Source organism: Heteronotia binoei, chromosome 4, assembly GCF_032191835.1.
Source record: "Heteronotia binoei isolate CCM8104 ecotype False Entrance Well chromosome 4, APGP_CSIRO_Hbin_v1, whole genome shotgun sequence".
Classification (NCBI taxonomy): Eukaryota; Metazoa; Chordata; class Lepidosauria; order Squamata; family Gekkonidae; genus Heteronotia; species Heteronotia binoei.
In genome coordinates, this window is record NC_083226.1 from 141,403,289 (window position 1) to 141,425,245 (window position 21,957).

The 21,957-nt window shown below is 39.3% G+C and overlaps 1 protein-coding gene across 1 annotated transcript in view; it reads right to left on the reverse strand.

Moving 5' to 3' along the window:
* Window positions 1-21,957, reverse strand: part of NLN (neurolysin) — a 63,325-nt gene that overhangs the window by 14,340 nt on the left and 27,028 nt on the right. The window contains exons 4-10 of the mRNA XM_060235901.1: window positions 16,037-16,144; window positions 13,953-14,055; window positions 12,701-12,861; window positions 10,775-10,910; window positions 7,779-8,145; window positions 2,648-2,849; window positions 1,441-1,627 (exon numbers count right to left, since the gene is read on the reverse strand). Coding sequence (XP_060091884.1) covers window positions 1,441-1,627; window positions 2,648-2,849; window positions 7,779-8,145; window positions 10,775-10,910; window positions 12,701-12,861; window positions 13,953-14,055; window positions 16,037-16,144 — 1,264 coding nt within the window. The remainder of the gene's footprint in view (window positions 1-1,440; window positions 1,628-2,647; window positions 2,850-7,778; window positions 8,146-10,774; window positions 10,911-12,700; window positions 12,862-13,952; window positions 14,056-16,036; window positions 16,145-21,957) is intronic.

The window sequence follows — 21,957 nt, forward strand, 5'->3', positions numbered from 1 at the left end:
GAGACAGAAATGAATAAGAACCTTAGAAAAGAGGGAGATAAATCAAGAGAGGGAAAGGTTGTTTTATCTTGCTGCAACATCCTAACTACTGTTTTGCAAGATCTGGCTGAGCTGGGTGCAAGGAAAGGGAGAGACTATTGGAGAAAATGACCTGCACTCTGGCAATTACTATAGCAGCTACCAGTGCGAAATGAAGTTTGCTTGAGTCTTAGCGAAAAGGGAGCTTAGCCAGTCGATGAGTTTTTGCTATGCTCAGAATTCCTGCACCCCTAGTGGCTGCAGTTAGAACTGCAATACAATACAAAACTGCAATACAAGAACAAAAGGGAAGACGTTTGGCTGAAGTCAGCAGGATGATGCTGTCTTTGAAGGCCTCCTTCAAAAGCCTTCCTTAAGCTATGCCCAGGATGGACTGCCCTCCCTCCACCTTGGTATACCACTGCATAAAAGAAAAAGGAGTTAAACAGTTAAACAAAAACCAATCACACATACGCACACACCAGCAATAGACTATCATTTGATATATTAAGCTAGCTAAGAAAGTACAAAGAATAGGCAACCATGTCTTGTGGTCACTAGGTTCCAGAAGACACTGTACAAAAACATTGCAAAACAGACTTAAAATACAAATCAACAAAAATCTGCAGTTTCTATTCTGGTTGACAAGAATGTGCTTTGAAAGTGGCTGTTTTGAACCTTATGAGGCAAGAATTCACATTCTCCACAAGCTTTTTGTTCTACAAAGAACATCAAGGCAATGTATACTTTAAAATACAAAATCATTATGTTTTTAGTTCTGAATCATAAGGGAATATGATTAATGGCATCTCTTGAAATGGCCATAAGAAACATGGCTCACTTCACATTTTATAGTTTAAGTACATCCACCAAATATTTGTCATGTTAATCTTGTATTACTATTGCTATCGTTTTGCTATCACATTGAAGAAGTCTAGTGTTCTAGCACCAGTCATTTGGAGTCTCAAATAAGTGGCCAAAATTATGATTTTAAAAAATCAGAAATGTGTTTGGATCTAGTCACAGCAGCAATGCATGAACCGCCAAAGATTTCAATCACAGTGTCAGTTTCTGGGAGGAAGAGGAAGAAATCAAGAAGGATATGATCGAACAATTACTGAACCTGAGAGAGCCTTCTCTAAGAGTTTCAACAGAGCTTATCTCTGAGCTCAGTAGGAAACAGTTGTTCTCTAGGAATTGAGTTGGAACTTGACATTCATTAATCATATTTTAGATCTTAGGCAGGATTCTCAACAGATTTAAGACTCCACCCTCTTATGATTAAACAATTAAAATGTCAAAACATCTGCTAGCATTTCTAATGATGTATCCTTTTATTTCATGCCAGTTATTTAATTCTTGTACACCCACACAAACACCAAATTAAAAAAAAATTCCCCCTACCAAAAAAAGACGTAATACCTGTGTTGGCTAGCCTAGAAGCAACCAGTTTTTCAAGGAGATCATCTGGGACACGGCTTCCATCTTTATAATGTCTTGACATTTGTTTCAAAGGTTCTTTCTCCCATACCCAGTTCTCAAACATTTGGGAAGGTACTTCTACAAAATCCGTTTCCACATTAGTTCCACTAAACCTAGCAAAGTCAGTCTGCCAAAGATGAAAAAACACAAATAATGAATTCAGAGTGAAATCCAAAGGAAGATACAACATATATGCATGGCCTATTCTACAGTGACATAAAGTGAGGCACTCTTTTCCTTCTTGTTCCTCAGCAATCTTTAAACAGTACAGGAAATCACACACAATCAATCACTCAGGTGACATGAGGAGAGGAGGGTGGTAGCAGGAAGGTGTTGAGAATACCCTATGTTGAGCTACCAGAGAGAGAGAGCATATATAGATACACACACATACCTTAGGAGTTTCCTATCAACATAACATACACACAGAATTATTCAGAAGTTCAATGTTAAACTGCATCACATTTTACCATATATATTTACATACAAAACCCCCTCTATATAATTCTTTTGAGTCAAAAAGAGCCAGCATCCAAGATAATAAAACTGGGATTAATCACACATACTTGATTTTAGCTAAAAGACCAAGAAACCTGGGATTATTAATGCCTAAAGTCACCAGGAATGAAAAGCACATCTGTGAAAGTGACTATATTTGCCAATGACATCAGACCCTTGTGGTTACTTCTTAAATTCTAATATATAAGGCACAATGTCCTAAATGGGGGTGTGGGGGGGTGGGGTTTCCAACCAAATCAACCATTATGTTGGAAACAAATAACAGTTCAACTGTTGGGAAATAAAACACATTTAAGCTTGTTGCATTCTACTGTTGATACTTGGTTTATTTTAAACATATAACTTATATGGTGGTTTGGAACCTGAAAATCTCTGCTGACAGTTGTTGGCAGACCATAACTTCCTTGTCTCCCTCTGCAGCCCAAAATACCCCCCTGAAATGCTGCTTTTGGGGAAACAGGGGATTCCAAGAAACAGCAAGGGGGAGCACTGGAAAGCAACAGTGGGAGGGTGGAATCACCCAAAATCACTCCTTCAACCATTTTGTTAGTGGGAATGCTTTGCAGGATCCAAGCCACCGATTACTAAATTTACCATTCTGTTCTTGAATGTTAAAATGCCTACTAACCTGTGCACATATCTGATGCATTACATGTCCAAACTCATGGAAATAAGTTTTCACCTCACCATGTCGTAGAAGTGATGGGCGGTCCACTGTCGCTTTTGTGAAGTTGGTTACCAGAGCTGCTACCGACATCATTCTGTTGCCATGAGAGAGCAGGCAGCCAGGCTGGAGACCAAAGCATGCAGCATGCCCATATTTTCCTTCTCTGAGTAAGCAAACAGGTCAAAACCATCCTTTACAGAAGTACCACACAAAAAGAAGATGAACTGTTTGGTGCTGCATATATATATACACACACACACACACTCACATATGCATGCGCGTGTATGTGTGTGTGTATTAGAAAAAGGCTCATCATTTTCTTGGAAGAGCTAAAAACAGGAAAATAGTTTCCTACAGTGTTGTAACAGCTATGGCACTTGGGAGTCAAAGAACATTTCCCCTCCTGCAGTTTAGACATACAACTAAAGGGATAACTCTGGCTGCTTCTGAGTGTCTGTTTTACTGTAAACCATTCATAGTCAAGGTGATTATCCTCTGAAGCTTTAGCTTTTTACCTTTCAGAGAGTTTCTAAGGGAAAAGAGGCATGGTAGCCTTTGGATTACACGGATAGGTTCAAATGACATGCACTTGTCTCACCCATTTATTGTTTATGCCACAATATTCTTGACCATCCCAATGCACTAAAACTAGGTTCCATTTAATACCTTCTGTAGTCCACAGAAAGAACTATATTACATCCTGCTACACCCTTTGGCATACAGACTTTATCTTGGGCTTTTATGTCTTGTCCCTATACTCCATCTATACCCAAGTATCTGATTTTTAAAAAGAGACTTTTTAATGTGAAATAACTGGAGGCAGAAGTTACTGTCTAAATTTGGGCCTAAATATTTCTCATCAAAACACTTTATACTAGTTTTTCTTTTGTGATGGCACAAAAATGCTACACTGCTAGAGCTCTTTGTCACTTGAACAAAAGAATAAAGTACATATTTTATTCCTTTCTGTCTCTCTCTTTGAAAGCAGCAATGGCTGTACCACTTTGAAGATGGGTACCTAATGCATATCCTTCTCATAGTTTTGAATAAAATTATTAGTGAGGGGATGAAAAGAGCAGACATTTGGCTTGCAAACATCCGGCATGATGAATCAGCATATCAATCAGCAAACACATAATAAACCCTTGGGAAAGAATGTCTGAAAGTGGCTTTTGAAAACCAGGTATTTGTATCCATTATCTGAGGGAAATGGGGTTTGAATTGTGTTTGGTCAGACACACTTCATTAAAGTTCTGGATTTCACAGCTTTTGGAACAGTTTCAAATAAGTTATTTTCAAACAAAGTCTGGCATTTGCTTTGTTAAATCAATCTACTTTGAAGTAAAACATCTGAAAAGCACACGCCTAAGGCATATATGCCAGATTACATACATATAGCTGATCGGTCATTTTATTGTTACCACTGTTTATAAAATTAAAGTGATTAAATAATGGATTTTTGTCCCAGCCTGTCCAATACATTCTTTCAGATGATGTTAGAATACTAAATTGGCATTACTCCGAGTATGGAATCTTAGGTGTGTGGCGATAATTCTGGTTTAAAGAATGCGGAATTTAGCTGTCGTGTATTCAGTACAAGATACAAGGCATACAGATTTTATCTAGGGCTTTTATGTCCTGTCCCTATACAAAAGGTATGAGCATAATTGATTACATGCACAACATTCATTGATTATATGAAATCAGTTCCATTTTCTTTTATATCAGCTGTCATTCAGAAGATGCATAACTGTGGCATTTAGGGCTTTTTTTTGTAGCAGGAACTCTTTTGCATATTAGGCCACACACCCCTGATGTAGCCAATCCTCCAAGAGTTTACAGTAGGCCATGAGTACAGCCCTGTAAACTCTTGGAGAATTGGCTACATCAGGGGTATGTGGCCTAATATGCAAAGAAGTTCCTGCTACAAAAAAAGCCCTGGTGGCATTATATCACATAGTTAAATGGGATTATTGTGGGTTATTGTTTCTTAGTCTGTGGTCAAGAAACAAATTCCTCCATAGTTCCTGGATCTCATTAGCTGTAGAAGTTTAACACAAGACTGCAGCCCAACCTTAGTACTAAAAGTAGTCTTTAGAATGGAAAGGAACCATGAAAATAAAGAGGTTTAATTAACTCATTTAATAATATTATTTCTAGAATTTGAAAGGTTATAGCCTTTACTAGAACTGGGCAGCCACAATTGGTGTGTTAAAATGCTTAATGGAACTTAAAGCCATTACACAGCTGAGAAGGAAGGTACTAAGTCACATAAAGAAAACAATTTCTAGATGAGGCTAACAAATGAGGCTGCTTGTGATTGTGGGCAAAAAAAATGCATTCAATACTGTGCTAAATTACAGCTACAGGTAATATAGCTTTCGATCTTCTTGGTTAACAGCGGTCTACCATAAATTGATGGGTCTAGGTCTTTCCCCACACTCTCTCCTAGATATAGGTTTGAAGCAGCAAAAGCCATCACCAGACAGGGGGTGCTCGATACCGAACGGCGATGAGATCTCAGTGAAGTGCCAAATTCTCTGGCACCAGATAATTCTAGATTCATTGTAGCACCAGCAGTGTATCTCTCATCCCTGGAATCCCCTTTCTGTAGGACCTTTTCCCTAGCTAGATGGCATGCACTCCCCTCAGCAGTTTAGAAGGTATAGAAATATCCCTAAGAATGAGAGGGCCTGCCCTTGTGGAGCAGGGTCCATCGAAACTGTTGAACATGTTCTCTTCTCATGCCAATTTTACCAGGAGATACGGGCAAGGTTAATTAGTCCCTTAATAAGTAGATTTCAGGGCTATTCCAGTATTTCTAATTTTGAGGTCACTAGGAAGTTTCTAATGGGAGTGAACCCACAGATCAAAGGTTGTGCAAGGTTCTTTTCAATTGCATCTAAAGTTCGCAAAGATATATTATGTTCTGAAGCTAAATTTTAATTGCTATTTTGCATACCCTATTTCCTACTGTTATGTATGTGATATCTGAATATTTTGTAAGTATTTTAAGCTTTGTTTTTCAGCTTTTGTAATTTTTTTCTGATTTGTGCTGGTCAATGACCATATTAAAATCAAATTAACAGCTAAGGGTAACATAGCAAAATATGGCAAAATTATTATTGCAAGTCACCTTGAACCAGGGGAAAGATGGCATATAAATGTTTATAACTAACTAAAATAAATTGCAGTGTGTTTGGTAAAATAGCTTTAAGAAGTCAGCCTAGCTTAATTTTTCAGCCATGCTTGTGAACAGAATAAAAAGATTTATGGGAAATCTTTTGGGTTATGGAGGGGATTGTTCTTTAGAACAGCATGCTGTGAAATTTGTTTCCAGAGGCCCACTGTTGCACTGATCCTGACTGCTTTCAGGAACTGCTTGCATCCTTACATCCTTGCATCTACTTACATCCTGGGAGGCTAACTACCTGTTGCACAACCCTTATGTCCCCTGAGTTTTAGTCCCAACCATGTTGATCAGATACACTCTGGGAGTTTCAAGTTTGAAATTTAATTCTCAAGCACATGTGGGCCCACTTCAGATTGAGAATGTAAAGAGAGGAGACTTGACCTCCCCCCTACACTGTTTCTGGACCTGAAATGGCCTCAGGTAGACATTATTTGTCCTACTGTGCAAACCTATATGTACTAATGTGCTGCCTGTAAGTATCCCCAAAAGGATCCCTGATGCCATGTTAAATTGAGGAAATGGTTGTGGGGAAGGTTAAGCCCTCTTGTGCCACAGTTCCAACCTGAATTGGGTCCATGAGCCTGGGAATTAAGCTCCAGAGCATGTCTGGTTGACAGGCCCAGTATAGATATGTGGAAGAAGAACATTGTTCTTGTGGTTTACCCTTAATTTAGAGTTGCAATTACTTTGTGAACATTGCTTCCCGTTGAGCTTTAGATACAAAAAAGTTTCTAATTACCCAGTTTGGCCCTCTTTGTGAATCATATCTATTGTTTCCAGATTGCAGTACATTTTTATAGATATAGTTTACACACAAAGGGGAAGACTGTCAAGGCTACAAGACTAAGTTTCTCCCAAGAGTTCTTAATCTATCCCAGGGGATCTCCAACCTCTTGGAGGCTGTGGGTGCCTTTGGAATTTTGATAGGGGCTGGTGGTGCACTGGTGCCACCCTCAAAATGGCTGCCAAGCACATGCTTTCAATTTAGATATCACAGCAAACTATGTTTAGCGCAAACTAAAAAATGGATGAGATATCAAGGAAAATGGAGCCTGCAAGTTCACTTTCAATAGCCAATGTATAATTTGCTATTATATCAGAATTGACCCAGGAAGAAGACCAACAGAACATTTAACTGAAGTGATTTCCTACTACATTAATTACAGAAAGTACTAAGATTATACTAAGGTTGCGTAATCCTACACACTCTGAATTCAGTGTCTTCTCAGTAAACATGCTCGGAATAAAATGCCTCTGAAGAACAAGGAAATAATACCCCTTCCTCTTAATTTAGATCTGTGTATTCTCAAAAGGAACTGAAGCTGCAAGCCTTTCATCAAGGCAAAGGTCAGGTTTCATGATATTTGCAATCCTGTTTTCAAGGTGGAGACTGAATGAGCAATAACACAGTCCCCTAAATCACAATCACAGCACCTGAGTTTCTAATCCACAATGAAAGTTGGAAGGGTTGCCTGAGGAGATTTAGGAATTCCTTGTGCCCAAGTGCCTATTCAATTTCACCAAAAAAGGGCTGGATACACCTTAAGCTTCATGCCAGGTGTTGTAAAGGCATGTTGCAAACATGAAACAAATAAATATTAGGAACATGCAGTTACTGGGATTTATGATATTTTTAGCTTCTACCTTGTGCCCAGGAATAAATTCTAGTAATAATAGGAAGCAGTGTTAATATAAACCATTGCTGAATGCTGATGACAAATACAATACATTTGCCAGAATGGTTCCTTGAGGGAAAATGATGAGTGAGCACAAGGAACTGCATGCCAGGTCAGGTCCTCAGAGCTTTAATACTGCACCCACTCCCACAACCATTAAAACTCAGCTTCATCTTAATCATAATAGAAAAAAGATTATAGTAGCTACAAACTGTATAAGTACCTTGGATATAGGTCCAAGTAGAACTGTCCTAAAATTTCTCCTGTTGAACTGTCTTTCACTGAGTAAAGAGTAACACTCTCATGCCAAACATGGGGATTGTCTACTTGTTCAAAGACAAGCCCAAGCAGCTGCTGGTATATGTTCAGTAGCCCTTCAGTGACTGCTTCAATAGGGAAGTATTCCTTCAGTTTCTCTTGATCCACTGAGTACTTGAGCTCTTCCGTCTGGTTCATATAATAATGCAGATCCCATGCATTGATTCTCCCATCATATTCAAAGCCTCGTTCTTCACACTCCTTTTTCTTCAGGTCTAAAATAAATGTCCTCTCCTCTTCACCCAGAAGCTTCAGCTTGTTGCTCAGATAATCTGAAAATGAAGCAATTAATATGCCAACTTACTTAGCTCCATGCATTATGTTATTACAGAACATCTTGTATTTAACCAGTTCATTCATAACTATATCACAAGATAAATGAAAATCCAAGAAAAAAATCAGATATAGGTAATGTACATTGTAGATGCTGAATAAGTAAAAAGCTTGTTTTGGGACAGCAATACCAAATTAATACTTAATATATCCAAGGAATTCCTCCTTAATTAAAAGACTTGCAATAAATTTATTAAAACAACTCAATTAAATACAAGAATGCTCAGTATAATTTACTTTAGCCAAAGTCACAAGGGGCTGTAAACAATCAGGCTGATAATATCCTTGTAGCACATATATTTTCATATGGAAAGGGGATTGATAGATCAAGGAAACATTTTTATACCCTTGGAGTTCCCAGTCCAATAACGCATATTCCCATTTACAACTGGATGGTTGCAAAACTCAGATAAGAGTCATGTGCCAGATATATATTTAGAATTCCAACAAAGTCGTCATCAAAGGTACCTAAATAAACTTAGCAATCATGGGTTTAAGAAGATGGGTTATTCTGTGGTTCAGTAACTTGTTGTGTAACAGGAAACAGAGAGCAAGGATAAACTGACATTTCTTGTACAAGGGGAAGTAATTGATCAGCAGCGATATCTTGGACCTCCCAATTTAGAACAGCGCTCAATAAAGCAAAACCTTGTGTAAATGCCATAAATCGTTTTTTCCACAATAAAGGAGGGAAGTACATTCCTGGAGTGGTACAAGTCTTTAATTTGAAAGTGGTTCCCATCTTTCTAACTGATGCTAATTAATTAACTGGAATCAGGGATTAACAGTGAAGTGTCCCGTTTTGCAGATGGCACCAAGTTATTGAAGACAGTAAAAAGCCGATGATGAGCTCCAACATGATTTCTCCAACCAGAGTAGGTGGGCAACAACATGGCAAATTGGATGTGATGTAAGTGTAAAGTGATGCATACTGGGACAAAGCATCCTGACCATAGACTCACTGAGAAGGACTGAACTTGTGGTGATTTAATCAGGAAAAGATCTTGGAGGTCATGGCGAATAGCAAAATGAAAATGTAGAATCACTATTTGGTTGTGGTGAAAGAGGATAAATGTTATGTTAAACAAGGGGACTAAAAATAAAAGGTCATTATTGCAATGAACTTTCCTAGATCTATTGTGCAACTGCATCTGGAATACAGTTTGTGGTTCTAGTTGCCTCCATCTAAAAAAAATATAAAATACTGGAAATGATACAGAAAAAAACAGCCAAAATGTTTGAGGAGTATTTTTCCTGTGAGGAATGGTGAAAAAATTTTGGGCTTTCCAGTTTAGAAAAGTGATGACTAAATGGGGTATGACAAATGAGTATAAAGTTATACATGAAGCAGAGAAAGTGGTTAGATAATTCCACCTCTTTCAAAACACTTGGGTCCAGGGGTGCCCAATAAAGTAGATGGCCCACAGTTTTAGGAAAGACAAAGGAAGTGTATCTTCACACAATGCATGATTAACTTGTTGCACTCTGTCACTCAAGATGCAGTGAGAGACCCTACCTTAAAGGGCATTAAAAGAGGACTGGACATTTATAAACCTATGACTAAATAGCCTCTGTGTTGAAAAGCAGTATATATCTGAATGCCAGATGTTGCCTGTTGAATGCAGTATGTTAAGGCATCAATTACAGCATCAGGCTTGCCGCAATGGAAAACAGGATTCAACAGACAGACAGAAGGCAATTAGCTTGATACAGCAGGGCTCTTAATTTCTGCTTTTAAGTTTTTTAAAGGTGCACCGGATTTACAATATTCAAGATGCTGGTATGTTAACTACATGTTCTAACTGCTTAGCTACTGTTCTTTATAATTAACATGGTTTTTAAGCTATTATGTAATCTTAAATTCTCATACATATTAAAGTGTTCTTTCATTCTCTACAAGTGTAAATGTCACTGTTGGGAGTCAACAGAGCCAAATGAAGCAGGCTGGGGAGTGGATGTCATTCTGTACCAATCAGGTGAGAAGAGAAGGACCACACAGGAAGCTAGAGAGTTGCATCAGTTCTCCAGCTGAGTTCTTTATTGTTCCACGTGAGGTAACAACATAACCTCTAGCTCTCATGGAAGGAATGGTTACATCACTCTTCCTCACTTCCCTGTCCCCAAATATGCCTGACGGCCCCTTCTGAGTCCTTCCCAAGTATGTGTTGCCTGCTGCCTCCCTCATGCTCACCTCAGTTGGAGCCATGCCCTCAACTCTAAGGTATTCGCAGTTTCACCTGGAGGAACTCCTATCCAGTCTTGGACTGTTAGTACAAAGCCAAATGTACCTCATCAGCTTTTCTGGGTGCTGCTTTTCCACCAGTTCTTGGATTACCATTTGGTCTTTCTCAATTTCTGTCAGGCAAACATCCACCAGAGCAGACCTTATGAAACCACTGCTCTCTCTCAGTTGGGTCAATACAGACTTGCCACCATATGGCAGCTGTTGTTTACAAGTATAAAACAGTAAATCCCCCCCACGCTTAAAATCTTTCTAATTTGCTTTCACAATAAACACTTCCAAAGGACCAAATAATTTATTTAATATTTGTAATAAATAAAACAGACCTAAAAATGCTGTTACATTATCTGTGATCTTTGCGGTGTTTAGCTCCAGTACAAAGTTGGCATGCGTACTGTATCCTAGAAGTTCTGCTAATTTTGCCCTCAAAGGTAGCAACTCCTGAAGAATTTTAGCATTCTCCTAGGGAAACAATGAAAGGTTTGTTATTTCCTATTAAGAATAAACCAAAGCCTGCTTTAAGCAGCAGCAGCAACAACACAGATTTTAAATGAAATATGCTGAATGCTCATCTTCTCAGTGTGTTAAAAATGATAGAAAATTAATCCCCTCATACCTGGATTAAATTCTAGGGTTAGTAGCAATGTTCCCTCTAAATTGCAGAGTTGTGTGAGCAAAAATTCTACTTTGTGAGCTATTGGCTTTAAAGTTGTGCATAAATTATTGTGCTCTGGGGTCATCCTTCCTGAGCTAAGACAAAAATGTGTGAGCTGGAGGCTAAAAGTCTTTTGCTGAAGTCTTTTCACTCTTCTGCCGAAAGACTTACTCCAAAACATGAGCCACTAGTGATCTTTATGAACTTTTGCTTCTTGAGATAAAACTGAGTTAAACAAAATTCATTAAAATAATGTTCAGCAGAATAAGGGCAAGGCATAGTACCGGAAAACACACAAAGCCTTGGGACATGTGCTATTATGCAAAAATTTATTATGGGTTTTGACCTAACTTAGCGCCAGTCTTACTCCTTAATCTTTTAATTAACTTCCATCATTACATTAACCTTTTTTAAATCTGCATGTTCAATTAACAACTGGGCAATCAACTTAAAGTTAGTTCTTAATGGTGCCATCAAGAAAAATCTTTAGAATGCTAATGTCAGACATTGGAGAGCATTACTGTATTATTATGCTGAATGTATCCTGTAGCCTGTGCCTTGACATGACTAACTCCATTTTGGACTCTTGTTACTAACTGTGAAGCAAAAGACCTTGCATATCAAACAGTCTTAGAAATGTTACTAACCCATGCTGTGAATTCCTCTGCATAACACTAACAAAGCAACAGCTCTATGAAGATAGTAAGTGTCAAGGAGAGCCAGCAGGGCTTCTCCGTGAGAAAGGGAGCATAAGAAGAAGGGAAAGTGTTACTTGTAGCGCTAGAGTGTGAGAATGTAGGATTGTTTAGAAGTGCTTTGATGTAAGGCCTTAAAACCCATGTATGTTTCAATACTTGCTATCAGTTCCAATAACGGCCTACCCAGAACTTTGAGATATCAAATAAACGCCATGCTTTTGCAACAAATGATGGTCCGTTTACTTTGAGCTCCAACGTCTGACAGCTAATAAAACTGAACTACTAAAAGGGTTAGGGATGTGTTTTGTTCCTATTTATCATGCTGCTTTACAGTTCAACCAGCATTCCTAATGCTGACTGGCAGCTTCTCCCCATGGTCAAATGAAGAGGTTCTTCTAGCACTGCATCCTAAAATCCCTGCAGGAGGGAAGATACCAAAGACTGAACTCTGGGGCATCATTCTACCCACTGGAGAGTCAAACGTAGTGTAGTAGGATGATGTTGGACTTTGAAGGAGATCCATGTTAAAATCTGCATTCAGTGGTAAGATACAGTGGGTGCTCTTCACACAATAACTGTTTGCAAGTGGATTTTGCTACTCCAAGGATTTGGGTAACTCCAGTGTTCACTTGCCCTCAGCTTTTTAGACATAAGTCCAAAATGGGAATAATGCCACATCAATTACAATAATAAATTTCTCTTGAACTTTTATAGCATTGGTCACAGCCCTGGACTTTTTGGACATATCTCAGAATAAATCTGCAATAAAAGAATACATACATACATACATATACACCATGTACTTTATTCTCAGTCACAGGCAGTCCTACATCTAGTTTACTTAGTTCTGCTCTCTCTTTTTTCTTCCTTTGATTATGGAAGGGGCAGATCTCTCATACCTCTTTGCACCTTGAGTTAAAAGATCTTTCCATCTTTTGTCTGGTGGATGGAACACAGCACTTCTTCAGAACAGGAAAATAGTGAGGATATTTTAAGGTAACTTTATATCTGTCTGTTTCAATCTTCTCTAAACTACCAATAAAATCATCCGGAAGAGCGCCTAGGAAACATATTTTTACAGGATTTAATATAAAAATATCAGCAGACACTTCTTTAAAATATAAAACATGCCCTCAAGTGGCTATCATTGAGATTACTTAATTACCAACTTGCTTGTATTGTCAAAAGAATAACAACCCTAAAGTTATGTTTCTTACTTACATACTTATATATTTATAAGTATATGTTCTTACTTACTTATATAAACATTTTACTTATTTACAGTACAAATACATGTTAATCAATTATAAAAAAATTTAACATTTCCAAATATAATAATTCTGAGTAACAGGAATTTAAGATGTTGAAATTTTAGGGTAATAACATATATTTCCAAGTTTAAAATTCTTGGGCAATGAAGACACTTAGCATCCTTAAGGAAATATTCCAAAGAAGACAGAGCAGCTCAGAAGGGAAGATACTACCCATGGAGAAAAACTGAATGTCGAGAGACAACCAGGAGAACCTGAGAGAAAAATGGCAAAAATGCAACCACAATTCTGGAGAGACGACGTTTATTATATCGACTCAGTGCCCAAATATATCTAGAAGTTCAATATTACGGCAGAGTGTGTTAGTTGTACACTTGCTTTAACTTGTTTGCTGTATGTTTATGTTTGGAGTGCCATTGTAGAAGAACCACACCCAAGGAGAACTAGGGAATGGTGTGATTAGGTAACCTTATCCTGGCTGCAAGTATACTGACAGCTAGGTTCCATAATGAAAGCTGCTGTAGAACTATGCTCCTCTAAGTTCTGTCAGCCTTCCCAATAAAGGGAGCTCCAGGTGTGAGTCTTAGCCCTCAAGCCAGCATGACTCAGCAGATTGCTAGCAAACAAGTCAGGTTATAAAAATCTTATACATCGGGGTGGCCAACGGTAGCTCTCCAGATGTTTTTTGCCTACAACTCCCATCAGCTCCAGCCAGCATGGCCAATGGCAGGGGCTGATGGGAGTTGTAGGCAAAAAACATCTGGAGAGCTACTGGTGGCCAGCCCTGTATACATTAATAGGGCATATCCATGTTTATCAAGCTCTTTGCCCAATTTATATGCATAATTTATCTACACCAATTCTAAATACATATACTCACAAAGTTCATCTTGAGAAAATACCAGAAACGTGTTTTCTTCATTAAGATTTTTGTTGAAGTCTATGCACAGCTCACTCACTTTCTGCTTTATTATCTTAATTTCCTGAAAATGGAGGTAGTTTTAAAAATCCAAACATTGCATGCTACAACATAAGTGTTTCATAGGAAATGTTTTATTTGTATGGTTTTGTTCCCAATCTCACTATATTTTAAAAGTGCTATTTATTAAAAAGACTTTAAAAGATAAAAGGAATCAAAACATGCAAAGAATATAAAGGCTAGATCAGGGGTGTCAAACTCATTTGTTATGAGGGCTGGATCTGACATAAATGAGACCTTGTTGGGCCAGGCTGGGCCATGTCCGGCCAGGCCATGTTGGGCCAGGCCATGTGTGTACCTATTTAAGATAGGATATACATTAAGATAGGATATACATTAAGATAGAGATATACATTTTTAAAAGACACAAATACGATTAAAGATTTTTTTAAAAAAACAATCACCTTAAAATAAAACATGCTTAAAACATTAGCAAAATCTTAAAGGTGCTTTCTTTGTATCTCTTCCATGGGATCCAGAGAACTGGACAAAGGAAGCTCTGGCTCTTTCCCTTCCTCCCCAGGGGACCAGGAGAGGGAGGAGCCTCAACCAATGGAGATAATTGAGATTTTGCTCTGTAGTTCCTGTGTGATTGAGCAAGCCTTGTAAAGCAAGTTGAGATGCAGAAGGAAGCAAGAGTGGGAGAAGGAAGCAGAAGACAGCCAGTTGCTTGGGGACTTGATAAGAGCCCTCCAGGGGCTTGATGTGGCCCCTGGGCCACATATTTGACACCCCAGGGATAGATCATAGTCTCTGCAAACAGAAGCCAACTGCAGAAGCAGTTCTTCCCAACTTCCCCTCCCCCAGCCTCTATTAAAGTCAGATCCACCCCCACAAGAATATGCCATGAGGGAAACGCAGGAAAGGGGTAAATGAGGTAAAATTACTGCTCTACATCTTGTGCAAATAGGGCAAGCCTTTGATTTTTCCCTCCTTTCTGCAGTGGTCCCTGCTCACATGGCAAATTGCTCAGCAGAGGCTTTTGGGAGATGTGGTGTCTTCTGTGGGTAGAGAAAGAAGATAACATGCTGTTTCTGTGAACCGCTTCCATTTTTGGGAACTGGGATTCAACTCATGTAATTTGCAGAAAGATATGAAGCCAGTGGAAATCAATACATTTTACAACTTATTTGAAACACTTCATTTAGAATGCAGATGGAAAAGTAACATCTGCAGAAGAAACTTCAAAAAACAGTTTCTTCAACGTGAAATGTGACTTTCCCACCACAACTTTCTAATATTTTCCTATTACTTCTATTCTCAACTATGTAGAAACTTACAACAGTAGCTCTTAGAGCAGCAAAAGTGAACACTGATTAGAATTTCTAAGTAATGGCTGATTTTGGACGAAGAATAAAAGGAAAATGACAGCTTTCCCAATTACATGCATGACTACTGCAGAGCAACTGGGAGAGGAGAGTGTTTCACTGAGTACAAATGAGTGGTACTTGAATACAGTCACCATGACCTGAAACCCACCATTACACAGGCTAGGTACTCAGCTACCCAGGTGTCAAAGTAAGCAGACTTGTTAAAATGTTCCTAAAAATGTTTTCTGCCTGCCTGGGAGGAAAGGGAGATTTTTGCTGCAGACTCCCAGTTTGCCTTCTGCTCTGTTCCTTCAGATCCGCTGACCTCCAAGAGCAAGCATTGGGGAGAGCACAAAAGTCTGAAGTGAGAGGGTAGAGGTGGTAAAGTGCCTCCCCCTACCATGACTCTATTCATGCTGCTTACGATCCAAACCATGGCTTCTGGTGGTTTGTCAACATCAACTTGCAAAACTTTCTAGAAACAGAAAATTAACCCCTCCCACCAAAAGTCAATAGTCCTGAAATATTATTACCAAATACCAACACTTGAAAATCTCATTTTATCATTTCGACTTTCTATCTACTACTAACTACATAGGATGGTCTCATTTAAAATGGGAACACAATAAGCATGTAAAAAACATGTTTCTCATTTCCGAAAGATGCCAAACTCACATTCTGTACTTCTGGAGGAAGATGAAGTCCATTCCTTTCACTCATTTTCACTGACTTCTCTAAGTATCTTTTGGCTTCAGGCTTTAAAGACCCAATGTCACATGTTTGCTGAAACATAAAATCATGATAACAATTACCTATTTTGTATTATCATGTTATAAAGCTTATTGAGCACTACAAGCAGCAGTAAGTATTTATTACTTGAGTTCTTCTGCACAACAGAAATGCAGAAATATGGTTTTCTACACTATCGAATGATGTGGGGAGCAAAATTCAACTCCACAGCAGCATCTTTTACAGTCAGTTAACAGAAGTATACAGCACTTCAAAGCCTTCAAAGAATGTCACATCAATTATCTCGTCACAACAATCCTGTAAAGATATGGAGCTAAGGTTTAAGACCACTTAGCACATGGCGGAAGCAAGATTGGAATTAAGTACTCCTTAGTTCAGAAAAACATGAAGCTATTAAATCCATCTACAGATCAATATTCCATTGCTATGCAAGGTGCTCAGATGTGCAGTGGGTATGCAACTTTAAATTGCCTTGAGGAAATGTTATATGTAGACCAATTTCAATTGGGATTCAGGAGTGGGCTTGGGATGGAAATGACATTGGAACCCTGACAATCTTTGCTGGGGCAGTAATAGGAAGAGTATGTTCCTATTGATTCCTTCAGTAATTAAAGATACAGAAAAAAACGAAGCATTCTTCTGGACAGGCTGACTGGGTTGGGACTGCGTAGCACCAAACTTCAGTGATTCTTCTTTTATTTCACCTATATTTATTTCACCTATAACTGTTTCTTGAAAGGAATGACTCACCCAGACCAACACTGATCACAATGTTAGATTACTACATTGTACTTTGTGTTAGGTTGCCTTTTAAGACCAACTGGAAACTTCCACTAGTTCAAAACACAGCAGCTGGCCTACTGTTAGTGGCTGGATAGAGAAGAATCTGCACTGGGTGCTAGTTTGTTTCTGGACATAATTTAAAATGCTTAAAAATAAAATTTAAAACCTTAAATGGCTTGAGGCTGGGGTCACCTTCTCTCATACCATCCAATAGACTGGTTCTTTTCCCAATGCAAAATGAGGCAGATTAGGCAGAATTTTCTTAGTGGCGGCACTTCCCTTTAGAATGTCCTTCCCCAACTTCCGTTTTCGGCGACTGGTGCGTCCAGAGCCGCTTCTGCATCAGACTGCTGAGGGGTCCCTCACAAGGGGTGACTCGACTCTGGGACCCAGGAAGGGTCCTGGAAGGTAGGGAGGTCGAGCGGGGGTGACAGCGGAGGCGGCTGTCCCCCCGATCCCAGCTTGCTCCAAGCATCACAGTCCCAATCGCCATTTTTAAATGGCTCGAGGGTCAACCGCTGAACTTTCCTATTCCCTGCTTTGATTCAAGCGACTCTGCATTCTAGCTGACAAGCTGCATCTTCACTATTATGATTGTGAGTTTACTCTCTTTTTTGCTGTACGAGGCATAGCTTTTGATAAGCAGGAAAAACAGGGAGAACTGGGGTTGAAGCGGAACTTAATTGGAGGCAAAAATAGAGAAGGGGGGGGAACTCTCTCTCCTTCTCTTTCAAGGCTTCTAAAAGTTTCTGCCTATCTTGGTGATCCTTAGAATTTCTGCATCAGAAGAAACACACTAATTCTTAAACTTAGAAGAGACTTGATGGCTGAACTTGACTGATTTGTCTTAACTTTTTTCTAGAAAAAGATTTGATTTTGGGAAAGCATATATGGATGTGAAGGACAGTTGGCTTAAGAAACAATCTGAAGCTTAGACTGCAATACTTCGAATATAGTTTGAATATTTTTGGCTTTGGATATATTTTTCTACTTTTCCTCTTTCTACTCATCAAATTTGGAGTCTTCCTTATTTTTTTTTCCTTTTTGGGAGTATCTGGTCCAACTTGTGTTTTTTATTTTTTTTTCTCTTGGGCTATTTGTTTAATTTTTAATTTTGGATCTCACCTGTGGATTAGAAATAAGGCTTCAGCCCTGAATTACAAATTTATACCTTGAAGCAGTCGGATGATCCTGCAGTGACTTGGATTTCAATTGAGTTAACTTTGGTTTAAGACTGACTATAGTGAATTGTTTTTGTTTTAGTGAGTTGAATTGTTTTGGCTAGGTGGTACAAAGGGTGTTGTTCTAAAAAACCTCTGTTTACTACTAGTTTTAATATTGTTTTGGGTACAGCAAATTATTGATAGAAACGAGAAGGCTGTTTAATTTTAATTGTTAAATCCAAAGTTTTATTATTTATGTTAACGTATGAGCTGTTGTTAGCCGCCCTGAGCCGCCTAGGCGGGGAGGGCGGGATAGAAATAAAAAAAAAAGCTATTATTTTTAAAATCTTTCCATAACAACACTGCCGAGTATCGTTTATCTGTTATAAACAGGAATATTGAGTTCCAAAACAAACTCTGAAGAGGCAGCATACAGACCTGGTGATTGTGAGTGCATTTACTTTAATAAGAATGGAAAATAAAGCTGCGACTGGTTTTAAAGAAACAGTAAAAAAATAAAATCGAGAAGGAAAACCACCAGTTCCTTCACCCAGTTCTTTCTCTGGCCCAGGGAAGTTTACAACCATGCAGATAGATATGAAAGAGATGCAAAACACTCTTCTAACTGCCATAGCACAGTTGATTACTAAAGTAGATAATATTGGAGAACAGATGGTAGAAATCAAACAAGAGCTTTTGGAGAACAGCAAACAGACAGCAGAGACCAATGAAGTCTTAAAAGTATTAGATGCCCAGGTGACAGATAATACACAAAAGGTGGAACAACTTGGAAAAGAACAGAACATACATGATTCCAGACTCTTGCAGTTGGAAATAGACACAGCTGCCTATATGCTGAGGTTTCAAAACATACCAGAAGAGAAAACTGAAGATTTGCAGAAAATATTGTGAAGCCTTGGCTGAAATTCTACAGGTGACTTCTCAAAGGGTGGGAAAAAAGTTTGATCAAGTTAGACGAGCACCATCAAGCTTCACAAGATGGAATAAACTACCCAATGAAGTCCACTTGAAGCTTACAAGAAGAGGATCAGAGATGACATTTTGAAGCAAGCAAGAGACAAACCTATGTTGATAGCTGGAAATATGGTGAAAATCTTGAGAGGTACCATGGCCAGTGAGACAAAAGAGGAGAGAATACCAAGCTTAAACAGGCTTCCTGAGAGAAAGAGAAATACCCTATACATGGCTAATGCCTGAAGGCCTTCTCTTTACCTATCAGGAGAATAGGTATAGGATAAATTCCATTTTCAAACCCCAGAACTTTCTGGACAGAGTGAAGGAAGAAGAGGGGTAGCAAAAGAAGGACAATGAAGAGGAAGAAGAAAGGTCTGGTGAATAGAATCCATATGAACCATGGAGATACCAGACAAGACAGCAGACTAAAAAAGATAGTGATAAGACAAATCTATAATGGCTTCGATAATTTCTGTTAATATGAATGGACTCAATTCTCCTGTCAAAAGGAGGAAGACCTCTAGATATTTGACAAAATTGGAAATGGATATAATTTGCTTACAAGAAACCCATATTTTAACAAAAGACCAACATCTTTTGAAAAATAAGAAACTTGGTAGCTTATTTACAGCAACAGATATGAATAAAAAGAAGAGGAGTGGCAATATATATTAAGGATAAATTCAACCCACAACCGCAGTATGCCTCTGAAGAAGGAAGAACCCTATTAGTGGAAATTACAGTGGATAACAAAAAAATCCTACTGGCAAATATTTATGCCCCAAATGATCAACAAGATAATTTTTTTCAAGATTTACATCTTAAAGTATCAAATTTGGAATATGCGGAATACTGTCTAATAAGAGATTTTAGTGCAGTTTCTGATAGACAACTGGACAAAAAACCACATAAACAGACTAAAAGTAAAAGTCTTCAATTGCCTATTAGTTTTTGGAAGCTAGCAGAAGAATTGTATTTGGTTGACGTATGGAGAACAAGATACCCAAATTCTAAAGACAGAGAGAGCAGAGAAGCTCTGAGAGAGAGCAGAGAATAAGTGATATAAGCTGGGGAAGTTGCTGAGAATTTCTGAGTTTGGGTGACTGCTGAAAATTCTGAGTTTGTGGTTTGGTTTGAGTGGGCTGAAGGTGAAGATGATTGAAAGTGATTGTTGCTAATTGATTAGGAGTGGCTGTGTTCCCCACCCTCTTTGCATTATTAAGCTGAGCCTTGCCAGAGGCGCAAGCCTTTGGCGTGAGCTGAAGGGCGAGAGGACTCTGTAAGGACCAGGAACCCAGATCCCTAATTTCCTTGTGCTCCCAATAAGGTAAGTTGACCCTCCAGAACGGGAGCCACATAAACAAACAAGATTTAAGGGGGACTGTATATATTTTTAAAAAGCTATCATGAAAGCAGAATGCCAGCAAGGGGGGTGGGGGCTTTCCAGTGTTTTGCACTGAGTGTCACATGGGTGTGTTGTCGATGCAAGGAGCTCCTGGTCCTCAGGGAACTAGTTTGTACCCTTGAGGCCGAGGTGACTGACATGGAGAAGCAGACACGGTCAGTTAGGCACTCGGTGAAGACTCTCGGGGACGTATTAGATGAGCCCCGCTCCGAACGTGGCAGCCCCGTTCCTGCCAGGGAGCATAAGGGTCGAGAGGTCAAGAGGGAACACAGCACCGTGCTGAGGATAAGGGGAATGCGCCCTCAGAAAAGACGTCTTCTTCAGTTGGTGAGCGGGAACCCTTTCGCGCCAATGAACCATCCCTGGGCAGGGAGAAGGGGTGGGTCTTGGTAGTTGGTGATTCGATCCTTAGGCAAGTAGACAGCTGGGTGGCAAAACTGCATACTGACCGTATAGTGACTTGCATGCCTGGTGCAAAGGTAGCGGACATTACGTGTGTAGTAGACAGGCTGATAGACAGTGCTGCGGAGGAGCCAGTGGTCGTGGTGCATGTTGGCACCAACGATGTGGGGAAATGCAGTCGTGAGGTCCTGGAGGAAACATTTAGGCTGCTAGGCGGGAAACTTAAGGCCAGGACCTCCAATGTAGCCTTCTCAGAAGTGCTACCTGTTCCACATGCAGGGCTGGAGAGACAGGCGCAAATTAGAAGTCTCAATGTGTGGATGAGACGATGGTGTAAGGAGGAAGGGTTTAAGTTTGTTAGGCACTGGGAAGCCTTCTGGAACAAGTTGAAGCTGTACAAAAGAGAAGGTCTCCACTTGTCCCCAGATTGAACCAGGCTGCTGGCGCTTAAAATCAAAAAGGTGGCAGAGCAGTTTTTAAACTAAATGTTGGGGGAAAGCTGACAGGAGATTAAATGCCTCTGGTTCGGAAGGACTCATCTCAAAGAGATGAGGGGTTAGCTGTTACTTTTCTACCGGGTAATGGATCAGAGTTGTCCACTGAGATGGTGACGAACAGTATGGAGTGTCTGCCAAAGTCTCGAGGCGGCAGGAGGAAGGTTGCGGGCCTTACTTGCCTAGGAAATTATAGATGTTTGTATACAAATGCTAGAAGTGTTCGAAGTAAAATTGGTGAGTTGGAATGTTTAGTGTTGGGGGAAAACATAGACATTGTGGGAATTTCAGAAACTTAGTAGAATGAGGATAATCAGTGGGGCACGGTGATTCATGGATATAAGTTATATCGGAAGGAAAGGGAGGGAAGGGTTGGAGGTGGGGTGGCTCTGTATGTCAGAAAGGGTATACAGTCCAGTAAGACTGAGGTCAAAGAATTAGATTCCCTTCTAGAAATGCTTTGGGTCGAAATAGAGGGCCCAAAAGGAAATTTAACATATGAACATATGAACATATGAAGCTGCCTTATACTGAATCAGACCTTTGTTCCATCAAAGTCAGTATTGTCTTCTCAGACTGGCAGTGGCTCTCCAGGGTCTCAAGCTGAGGTTTTTCACACCTATT